This window comes from Salmo salar, chromosome ssa08 (genome assembly GCF_905237065.1).
Source record: "Salmo salar chromosome ssa08, Ssal_v3.1, whole genome shotgun sequence".
NCBI classification, from domain to species: Eukaryota; Metazoa; Chordata; class Actinopteri; order Salmoniformes; family Salmonidae; genus Salmo; species Salmo salar.
Window position 1 is genome coordinate 1556750 of NC_059449.1, and position 12014 is coordinate 1568763.

The window sequence follows — 12014 nt, forward strand, 5'->3', positions numbered from 1 at the left end:
CTCATGTTTCAGCATGATAATGCCCCATGTTGCAAAGATCTGTACACAGTTCCTGGAAGCTGAAAATGTCCCAGTACTTCCATGGCCTGCATACTCACCAGACATGTTACCCATGTGAGCATGTTTGGGATACTCTGGATCGCAGTGTACGACAGCGTGTTCCAGTTCCTGCCAATATCCAGCAACTTCGCACAGCCATTCAAGAGCAGTGGCACCACAATCAACAGCCTGCTCAACTCTATGCGAAGGAGATGTCGTGCTGCAATGAGGCAAATGGTGGTCACACCAGATACTGACTGGTTTTCTGATCCACACCCCTATATTTCAGCCTTTATTTATTTATTTATTTATTTATTTTATTTTAAGGTATCTGTGACCAACAGATGCATATCTGTATTCCCAGGCATGTGAAATCCGTAGGTTAGAGACTTATTTATTTAAATTGTCTGATATGAACTGTAAGTCTGTAATATCTTTGTTGCGTTTTATCTTTTTGTTCAGTGTAGGTGAAACTACGAGCAGATTTACTTTAAAAGCCTGTCAGTCAACACTCATGTCCATTTTTAACCTGAATTTCAGTTCTTAAAGCTCAACTAGCTTCAGCAGTTTTGAATTAATCTACACTGCTGCTTGTCTTAACTTGCCATCCTTTAGCAGCATCAGAGACGTTTACATTTACGTCATTTAGCAGACGCTCTTATCCAGAGTGACTTACAAATTGGTGCATTCACCTTATGATATCTAGTGGAACAACCACTTTACAATAGTACATCTATATCTTTTTGGGGTGGGGGAGGGTTAGAAGGATTACTTAATCCTATCCCAGGTATTCCTTAAAGAGGTGGGGTTTCAGGTGTCTCCGGAAGGTGGTGATTGACTCCGCTGTCCTGGCGTCGTGAGGGAGCTTGTTCCACCATTGGGGTGCCAGAGCAGCGAACAGTTTTGACTGGGCGGAGCGGGAACTGTGCTTCCGCAGAGGTAGGGAGGCCAGCAGGCCAGAGGTGGAGGAACGCAGTGCCCTTCTTTGGGTGTAGGGACTGATCAGAGCCTGAAGGTACGGAGGTGCCGTTCCAATTACAGCTCTGTAGGCAAGCACCATGGTCTTGTAGCAGATGCGAGCTTCAACTGGAAGCCAGTGGAGTGTGCAGAGGAGCGGGGTGACGTGAGAGAACTTGGGAAGGTTGAACACCAGACGGGCTGCGGCATTCTGGATGAGATGTAGGGGTTTAATGGCACAGGCAGGGAGCCCCGCCAACAACGAGTTGCAGTAATCCAGACGGGAGATGACAAGTGCCTGGATTAGGACCTGCGCTGCTTCCTGTGTGAGGCAGGGTTGTACTCTGCGAATGTTGTAAAGCATGAACCTACAGGATCGGGTCACCGCCTTGATGTTAGCGGAGAATGACAGGGTGTTGTCCAGGGTCACCCCAAGGCTCTTAGCACTCTGGGAGGAGGACACAATGGAGTTGTCAACCGTGATGGCGAGATCATGGAACGGGCAGTCCTTCCCCGGGAGGAAGAGCAGCTCCGTCTTGCCGAGGTTCAGCTTGAGGTGGTGATCCGTCATCCACACTGATATGTCTGCCAGACATGCAGAGATGCGATTCGCCACCTGGTTATCAGAAGGGGGAAAGGAGAAGATGATTTGTGTCGTCTGCGTAGCAATGATAGGAGAGACCATGTGAGCATATTACAGAGCCAAGTGACTTGGTGTATAGCGAGAATAGGAGAGGGCCTAGAGCTGAGCCCTGGGGGACACCAGTGGTGAGAGCACGTGGTGCGAAGACGGATTCTCGCCACGCCACCTGGTAGGAGCGACCTGTCAGGTAGGACGCAATCCAAGAGTGAGCCGCACCGGAGATGCCCAACTCGGAGAGGGTGGAGAGGAGGATCTGATGGTTCACAGTATCAAAGGCAGCAGATAGGTCTAGAAGGATGAGAGCAGAGGAGAGAGAGTTAGCTTTAGCAGTGCGAAGCGCCTCTGACACAGAGAAGAGCAGTCTCAGTTGAATGACCAGTCTTGAAACCTGACTGATTTGGATCAAGAAGGTCATTCTGAGAGGGGTAGCAAGAGAGCTGGCCAAGGACGGCACACTCAAGAGTTTTGGAGAGAAAAGAAAGAAGGGATACTGGTCTGTAGTTGTTGACATCGCAGGGATTGAGTGTAGGTTTTTTGAGAAGGGATCGGTAAACAATATTTACATTTACATTTTAGTCATTTAGCAGACGCTCTTATCCAGAGCGACTTACAGTAGTGAATGCATACAATTTCATACTTTTTTCTGTGCTGGCCCCCCGTGGGAATCGAACCCACAACCCTGGCGTTGCAAACACCATGCTCTACAAACTGAGCTACAGGGAAGGCTAAAGCACAGCAACTCTTGTCGTTATTGCCAGGGACAACATTTACACACAGGCGCTATGGATATACTGTAAGTCTGCAATGGATGTTTAATCTTGGTTATAAATTCAGGGTTTAGTGTTAAGACGGACACCAAACAAAGCAATCATGTCAAAGAGCTCTGATAGCATGGTGCTTTGTAAAGAATAGAGTTCAGTTAAAGTTCGCCCTTGTCTTTCAGCTTCAATCGGATTGCTTAAGTTAAATGTGAAAAAAATAAAAATAATCTTAGACCAGCATCAAATCTGTGTGGACATAAACCTTGACTTATGCTTACTGTTATATTATACATTTTATGCTTACTTCAACACTTGATCATTTTATGTTTTTATTTCTTTGCATGTAACTTTTTCTTGTAAATTTGAGTTGCCAGTGAAATCCAGTTGAGCAAGCAAGAGGAAATGGAATTTGCAATTCAAATTGCGGCCTCTGAAATGGCAAGTTTTTTTTTTTTTTTCCCCAAAACCATATTTTTTTTTTTTGTATCTTCTCTTACATGAGAATCACTTATTTGACCATTTCCCACACAGCCTTTGTGATTAAACCTGTGTAAGTACGTTGACTTGGCTATAGTTACTGTTATGTATTCTTTGGTCTCAATGGGTTTGGTTAATTAGTTGTAGTTTAAGAGAGCGTAACGGTATAGCGCTATCCTTTTCCTGATTGAGCGGTATTGAGTTCTTCTTTGGGCACATAGGCCTGTGACTTGCGTGACAAAACAAAAAAGGCCACAAATTACATTTTATTTATTTCAGGTGACTCTGTTGCATTTGTTGCTACAACAATGGTTACAAATGAAGTTACCCCCCCTGCCTCTACTTGCTGATCTGAAGCAAGATTTCCTTTCATCTAATAACCACTCAGCATGTCATCACCAGTGTCGAAAATCTGATCCAGGAACCGTTCCTTCGAGGGCATATTTTCCCTGGAGACGGAGGTCTTAATTGGCTTCCAGTGACGAATGCGGCTTTGGCCAAGCTTATGTGGCCCAGCTACCCCCTTGGCTGGCTCTCCCGTGCCACTCTGCCAAGTAATTGGAGCCCCAGCACTGCACTCTCTCCTTGGCGCTAGGTAGCATGTTACACTGACATAGCAGATTGACCTGCCATCTCCGCTGCGGCTATTCACAAAGGGCTGTAATGGATGGCGCACACAGGGTAACTCTCACTCGAAGTGATGGTTTGGCTTCCAAAGCGGCGTCAGGGCTGGGGTGTCGGACTGTGGGAGGGATTTCTCTGGTCAGAGCATTGAAAAAGAAACGCACTCCACAGCATAATGTACTGTCGAGGCAAAGGACTCAAAGTAAAACTGGCACTGTAGTGGTTGTGTAGCAGTGTATAAATGTACCTTTTTGTTTCCTGTAGTCAAGTGATATGGTCACATTTTCTACTAAATGCATCAACTCTTTCTGATGAAAAATTGAGGCTGGTTCTCAGAACCAGATTACTCCTGGACTAAAATGCATGCTCAAAGCCCTTTCCAGATACATTTGCCATTAAGTCCAGGAGTAGGCACTGGGTCAGATACCTACCCTCAATGTCTGATTTTTGTTTTTGGTCTTTGTCTAACATTGAAGACAGTTGCATAAGTACAGTAACTATGTGTTGATGGTAGGTTTGTGTCTTGCAGGAAAGTCCAATGTCACAGCTAAAGAGGCAGTGTCCAGATGGACAGGTAAGTCAACTGAAAGACAAACCTGACTAACACACACACTCACACACACTCACCGCCGCCAGACCGCATGGACATTACACTGGGTTGGATGATTCAACGTGGTGTAGGCAAAGGCCCCACACACTCACCATTACTGGCCATTTTCACACACACACACACACACACACACGTTTTCTTCCCCTGACCTTTTTTTTTTTTTTGAGTCGTGTAGGAAAAGGCACATCCATTACAAAATGGTATTTCTCTGGGAATCCCATTCTGTGATGACAAAGCTTTTTTTTGCCATCACTGAAAACACAGTACCTACTAACTGCAGCCCAAAGCACTCCCCATTGTGGCCTGTGTCAACTCCCAGCATACCCTGCACAGGCTCCCTGTGTACTAGGTGACCCCCCCCTCAGTAACCTGGGGCAACCAGTGACCTCAGGGTGATTATGGTCGTGAGGAGGGACTACAGGGAGTTAGGGCTACTAGGTGGAGTTGAATGAGGAGCAGGGTTAGTATTTACATACCAGTTATCGTGTTGCAGTGGATAACTCGCCTTTAATTTACGGCCTTTCACACTGGGTGAACACACACAGGCTTTCCCTCTCACTATTACACACAGCCTTGCATGCGCGCACACACCCCAGGGATCACACCACCACCCACTCTGTAAATGGTGTCATTGCATGACATTAGCGAGTGAATGTTATCCGGCCTGGGTTTATTAAGCCTGACAAGTCACTAAAGGTGCAATTAGACCAATCCATTGATCCCAGGGAGTGAAAGTGTTCTGCTAACCTTCTCATAAAGGATCAACTTTTACTCACAAGAAATCTCTATTTGGCAACATTGAAGTCACATTTAAGCAATTCTGACGCAAGTTATTTTTGTTCTGTTTGATGAATAATGCGACGCATCGGAGTGAGAACACAACAATATGCGGTGATCCGATTGTTCTAATTTGACTTTTGTGAGTGAAATTAATTCATTTCTGTCCGTTTTGAACGAAGGAGATCAGTAAGAAACATGAGTTGTTTAATAAAGTAGTTTTGTAATCATTGAATTTTTGTCTACAGATAACGTCTTTGCCATCAAATCGTGGGCCAAGAGGAAGTTTGGTTTCGATGACGGACGCATCGATAAAGCCGGGATACCTGAAGACTTTGATTACATGGACTGACTGCACGATCTGTAATTTCTATTAATTGTTTTTGTTAATTGAGTGACAGCCATTGCACACATTGCAACACAAGTCAGACATGTTACTTAAATCCACTCAGACCAGCCCCTCAAACAGCCTTATGCTTTTCGTAGTTGACTTGGAGCAGCTGCCATTTTGACGTTCGCTCATGGCCCTCGCAGGGGCAAATGCTGCTTCTGTGGAACATGAGAAGGCGCTGTGCTAACCTTTTGGCTGTTTTGTCCGTGGTGGGGGGGGCCCTACATTTGGGACACCTGTTTGCATGAAAATCAAGAGCCCAGAGTCGTTGACGGAAATTAGTTGTCCAGCACCCCACACTCCACACACAGAAAAAGAAGCGGCACATCAAACTCCCATGCGATGTTAAAAATCTGACCTTAACTGATTTAAACAGATGGAAATGAAAACAGCCACTCGTGGTGTTTTTTTGCTCTCCCCATCTCTCTTTTCGTAATTTACTTTGACAAAAGAAGCATCTGCCACTGTGGCACCAGGACTGACTGAATTTTCTTTATCTCCTGTTTAAATCAAAAGAGGGAGAGGGTCGTTGTGGACAAAACGTGCTTGGTGATTGACAATGCAGTGGCATGGAGAGCAATGCCAGGAGCACCGAAACACACACAGAAGAGCCACTGAAATATCGTTGAGGAGGCTTTACAGTGGGGATATGTTTAGAATTCACAATTTAGAAGAGCCATAAATTATAACTCCCTGTAAATGTGCTTTATAGTCTTGTGGCTCTGTAGACTTGAGACTGAGCTGTTCAGGTTTTGTTGTTGTTAACATGATGGATGATTTGTTTGAATGGAGAGGTGAATGACCGGTAACATTTCAGTCTTTATGTTTTCTTACTTAATAACTGTTTTTTTTCCACAGGCCTACATGTACCTTAATTGATTTCATATGCCTTGAATTTCCAAGCAACAGGGTGAATGCATCACCTTTTCATTTTCTGTCAGAACTGGAATGTGGCGAAAACCTTGCAAACATAAAGGGCAGCATTTTTCTGCTGTACGCCGGGATTTATTCCAACGTGGTAAGAGCAGAAGGGGTATTGTAGTCGTGATCGGTTCAGAATTAGTTTTGTGCTTTTGCTAACTTTAAGTTTTGACTGTTTTTGTAAAACTGCACAAACAATGGGTAGAATTGCTGTGGTCATTGAGTTGACTGGCCAGATGCCATTATATTACTAGGGGTGAAATGTCAACCCATTTGTTCAAAATGAAAGTATCCACACAGATCCTACCCATCTCTTCACGTTGTTCAAACTGTACATGGATTGTCACTGCAATTACTTACTGCTGTATCCTTATGCATGTTTTTAAAATGTTCAATGTATTCATAATTCCATGCTCCCATTATAGCAGATTCAGCATTATTGTACATAAGGAAAGGGGGCTATCTAATCAGTTGTAAAACTGAATGCATTCTTCTGAAAACTGTCTTCCGCATTTAACCAAATGCCTCAACCTCTGAATCAGAGGCGTGTAGGGGGTGGCTTTATTCACATCCATGTAATCAGTGCCTGGGGAGCAGTTGTTGTGGGAGGTTAATGGCCGTGCTCAGGGGCAGAACGGTAGATTATTACCTAGGCGGCTCTGAGATTTGATCCAGCAACCTTTCGATTACCAGCCAGGCTCCTGCCGCCCAGTAGGACCTGCTGCTACAAATATACTAATACTGAACAAAAATATAAACGCAACATGTAAAGTGTTACATGAGCTGAAATAAAAGATCCCAGAAATATTCCATGCGCATACAAAGCTTATTTCCCTCCAATTTTGTGCATACATTTGTTTACATCCCTCTGTGTGCATTTCTCCTTTGCCAAGATAATCCATCCACCTGACAGGTGTGGCATATCAAGAAGCTGATTAAACAGCATGATCATTGCAAAAGTGCACCTTGTGCTGGGGACAATAAAATTCCACTCTAAAATGTGTAGTTTTGTCACACAACACAATGCAACAGATGTCTCGTGTTTTGAGGGAGCGCGCAATTGGCATGCTGACTGTGAGAATGTCCACCAGAGCTGTTGCCAGTTAATTTAATGTTCATATCTCCACCATAAGCTGCCTCCAATGTCACTTTAGATAATTTGGCAGTATGTCCAACCGACCTCACAACCACAGACCATGTGTAACCACGCCAGCCCAGGACCTCCACCTGGGGGATCGTCTGAGACCAGCCAACCGGACAACTGATGAAACAGGAGTATTTCTGTATGTAATAAAGCCCTTTTGTGGGGAAAAACTAATTCTGATTGCTGCACACCTGCCTAGTCGTGAAATCCATAGATTCGGGCCTAATGACTTTCAATTGACTGTTTCCTTAAATGAACTAACTCAGTAAAATTGTTGCATGTTCCATTTACTTTTGTTCAGTATACTTTACCTGAACCCTGTGCCCACTACAGTGTGTAGATATTATTTCATGCATAACATACCTAGTCTAAACATGCTTGGCCTAAACGTTTGAACGATGACACACTCACCACGGAAGAGTATGTGTGATATTTGTGTGTGAACTCGCTTAGCCTGTCCATTCTGATTCATGAGGTTGACCCGAATGTGCCAACTTTGAAGTCTGCACCAAAAAAAAACTGTTTACCCTTGAGCAGTTGTGTCCAAAGTGTACTTCATTTAGATATAGGCTATTGACTTTTATGTACGCCACCAATTGTTTACCAACCATTGTTGCTAACCTAACACTGGCCTACAGCACATGGCCTGTTTCAATGTTGAACTTGAATACCAATGTCCTTTATAACTCTTGTTATAAAGCTAGTATTAGATAAAGTGCAAAGAAATGTGCTTTATGTGAAAGGGTTCTCATAAAATAATTTGAGTTTGCAGGAACTTCAGATGTTCTAGCACTATGAATATGGCCGTTTGATTATTCTATATGGGAACCACATGATGGAATCTCTCAACCTTTGGAGTGACGATGTTATTGACTCTGTTCATGATCCTCTGATTGGCACAATGTGTTTCAACCTCAGTAGTAGTGGGGTAGTATCGCCAATATAAAAACAATGGGTCCACAAGCACATCATCAGAACCTAGATTTGCTTTAGTTGACCGCATGACAGTTGTTTGCCAGCGCGGGGGAAAAAACGATTTACTTGCGCATTGGACTGGCCACGCGATATTCCCATGAGTTTAATAATTTGGTTCGTTATGTTCTGGTCAGCCTCATTGTGCCAAAATCAGCCAACGCACGCAGGCAGATGAATGCAACCGCTTGGCTGTAGTCGGCGCATACTTTCCACACACACAGCGAGAAAGAGGGCGAGGGTTGAGGAACAGAACAGAACAGAACAGGGTGGGAGGGTTTGCGAGGCGGGGGAGCGAGAGAAAGAGAAAGCCAAGCGTAGCACAAGGCAGGCTGCTAGATGAACAGGGCAGCATGGCGAGGGTACGGGAGTTCCAACAAGGCAGCCGCTGTCACAGAACAACGTGGATTAATATTATACTCGGAATTCTACCGCTACTTTTGCCCTGCGTACAGCGTGGAGGGGCTCAATTACAAGGTCTGGAGAAGTACATGTTTTTCTTCTAAAATTAAACACCCATTGCGAAAATGTCGGCGAGAACTGCCAGTAACGTAACAGCTAACGTTAGTGAGTTGACAGTGAAGACAAGCCGCTATGCGAAAAAGGGAACGCTACTGCAACCGTCGTATTGTGGATTAAAAACGAGAGTGTCAAATATGTTGATGTATGCAGACATGTAGCTAACGTTATTCACTTATAAGAACTAAGACTTATTTAATTTAGTATTTTTTTTTAAATCAGTGGTCAGTTTCCTGTGCTGGTTCATGCAAGCTATAACGTTATTTCAGGGAAGTGTCGCGTTTACAGTAGCCAGCCAATTTAGCTACAAGGGAACTTCGTTTAATTATAGTTAACTAGCCAAACGCCATTGTTTTTTACTTTGTTTTTAAATGTTTCAATTGATTATGTTACACATGTATAGCTCGGCTTTATAAACGTTAAAGCTATGTGTTTACAAGTTAGCCAGTTAATAATAATACTTTGGCGGGTGCTTATTGGCCTATTTAACACATGTACAAGTGTGTATTAATATGCATGTGTGAATTGAAAATGTGATTTCTTGCATATCCCAACTCTCCCTGAGACACCCTCGGGGAGTGGGATCACGGACAGTTGAATACACGCCTTTGTCAGTCGTGCATTTGCACAAGTTTATGCTAAACGTTGACAAACAACCGTTTGCGCTGTCCACGCTCCGCTATCTGATGTGTTTGACAGCGAGTTTCTTGTTCTTGTTTCTTCAAGCTTTTCATTGTTTACCTATTCCCCCCCTCTCTTCCTCCCACCAAGCCCTGAGTCAAATGTCCAGCGTGGTCGAGGTTTGGCAAGCTGAGGATGCTGACCCAGTAGTCCCAACTCAGGTAAATGCAGTACCCAATTTATTGAGCTGGCATGAATCTTAGTTGCAGATTAAATAAAGACAGCCAGCCATTTACACTACAGTTCAAAAGTTTGGGGTCACTTAGAAATGTCCATGTTTTTGAAAGAAAAGCACTGTTTTGTCCATTAAAATAACATCAAATTAATAAGAAATACAGTGGAGACATTGTTAATGTTATAAATGACTATTGTTGCTGGAAACAGCTGATTTTGAATGGAATATCTACATAGGTGTACAGAGGCCCATTATCAGCAACCATCACTCCTGTGCAAAACACCAGTCTCAACTTCAGTGAAGAGGTGACTCAGGAATGCTGGCCTTCTAGGCAGGGTTCCTCTGTCCAGTGTCTGTGTTCTTTTGCCCATCTTAATCTTTTATTTTTATTGGTCAGTCTGAGATATTTATTTTTCTTTGCAACTCTGCCTAGAAGGCCAGCATCCAGGAGTCGCATCTTCACTGTTGACGCTGAGACTGGTGTTTTGCGGGTACTATTTAATGAACCTGCCAGTTGAGGACTTGTTTGTTTCTCAAACTAGACACTAATGTACTTGTCCTCTTGCTCAGTTGTGCACCGGGGCCTCCCACTCTTTCTATTCTGGTTAGATTCAGTTTGCACTGTTCTGTGAAGGGAGTAATACACAGCGTTGTATGAGATCTTCAGTATCTTGTCAATTTCTCACATGGAATAGCCTTCATTTCTCAGGACAAGAATAGACTGATGAGTTTCAGAAGAAAGGTCTTTGTTTCTGGCCATTTTGAGCCTGTAATTGAACCCACAAATGCTGATGCTCCAGATACTCAACTAGTCTAAAGGCCAGTTTTATTGCTTCTTTAATCAGGACAATTGTTTTCAGCTGTGCTAACATAATTGCAAAAGGGTTTTCTAATGATCAATTCACCTTTTAAAATGATAAACTTGGATTAGCTAACACAACGTGCCATTGGAACACGAAGAGAGATGGTTGATGATAATTGGCCTCTGTACGCCTATGTAGATATTCCATTAAAAATAAAAAAAATCTGCAGTTTCCAGCTACAATAGTCACTTACTACATTAAGTCTACACTTTATTTCTGATCAATTTTATGTTATTTTAATGGACAAATAATGTGCTTTTCTTTAAAAAACAAGGACATTTCTTAGTGACACAACTTTTGAACGGTAGTGTATATTTCTTCACACAAAGCCCACCACCTCAGAAGTGCATGGGTATATCACCCCGTTGTTTTGCTCCCGTTTGGAGGTGCCTTGGAGCGCAATCATATCAAGGAGATTAGTTTGCTACTGCTACATTGTATCACTTTTGTGTATTCTCTAATTCGTCAAACTGTTCATTGTTGTTATATTTTGCGAAGTCAGCTAAACGTGTTTCTGTTTGAAACGTGAGGATTTATGGTTGAAGCGAGGAGTCCAAATGGAGGCGGGAAGAACTTGCCAAGGATACCTGGCATGTGTGGCCTGCCCTGTTACTTGTCTGAAGTGTGCAGTAAGAGTGTGTCTGTGAACAGCAGAGAAAAGCCGTCTGAAATACCTACATTTCATACATATCTAACACATTTTATTTCACGTAATAGAAGACCGTGAAATGCTTGGTTACGGGCGTATCTGACAAATAAAATGACTTAATTCGAACTCCGTCTCATACATATCTAACATTAGTATGCTACAGAGAAAATAACCTAGCTATTCAATCAATGAATTTGGCTAAATAGATGGAAATATGATTTAATTCACCTGCATTACTGGCACTATGATGCAACAGTTTCATGATGACACCTCACAAACTTCCCGAATTTCAAGTAATGAGTTGTGTCAGTGCTGCGGTGTGCTTTGCATTTTGGCCAAGTCTGCATTGTATGCTGCAGCTGTTATGTTTGACTAGTTATGTAATCCAGGAACACACTACAGTTTTTGTTTTACTGATTGTCAGTGAAGCCATGACGGACTGTCACATTAATACCTGCAGACAAGAGGCTTCTTTTAATTGAACCTAGGATAAATATATTTGAAAAGCTTTCAAATACCTGGTCATTTAGGTTGTGTACACCTTTTGACAGTTGGCGCAGAACTGAAACATTATGCTTTCAATTGTTTTATGGGAAGTAGAATTTGCCTAGTTCCATTTTTATGTAGAAATTGTATCCATTTCAGAACCTTACCCTGACATATAATATCACTTAAGTTGGACCAGTTTTTTTGGGGGGGGGGTTTGTATTCCCACCAAAAAAAGGATGTGTACTGGGCATCACAATTTAGTTAGGTGTACATCTGCTCAGTGCAAAGGGGAACCAAGGTAATCCTGTCAGGGTTGCAAATT

General features: G+C 43.0%; 2 protein-coding genes across 4 annotated transcripts in view; both read left to right on the forward strand.

Moving 5' to 3' along the window:
* The window catches only part of LOC106610022 (meiotic nuclear division protein 1 homolog), a 42170-nt gene extending 35163 nt beyond the window's left edge, over nucleotides 1-7007 (forward strand). The window contains exons 6-7 of the mRNA XM_045722606.1: nucleotides 4031-4075; nucleotides 5137-7007. Of these exons, the coding sequence (XP_045578562.1) occupies nucleotides 4031-4075; nucleotides 5137-5265 (174 nt within the window). The 3' untranslated portion in view covers nucleotides 5266-7007. The remainder of the gene's footprint in view (nucleotides 1-4030; nucleotides 4076-5136) is intronic.
* Nucleotides 7008-8332: 1325 nt separating this feature from the next.
* Nucleotides 8333-12014, forward strand: part of LOC106610024 (transmembrane protein 131-like) — a 124886-nt gene continuing 121204 nt past the window's right edge. For all 3 annotated transcript variants that reach the window (XM_014209131.2, XM_014209134.2, XM_014209132.2), the window contains exons 1-2: nucleotides 8333-8793; nucleotides 9607-9677. In XM_014209131.2, the coding sequence (XP_014064606.1) occupies nucleotides 8670-8793; nucleotides 9607-9677 (195 nt within the window). In that variant the 5' untranslated portion in view covers nucleotides 8333-8669. The remainder of the gene's footprint in view (nucleotides 8794-9606; nucleotides 9678-12014) is intronic.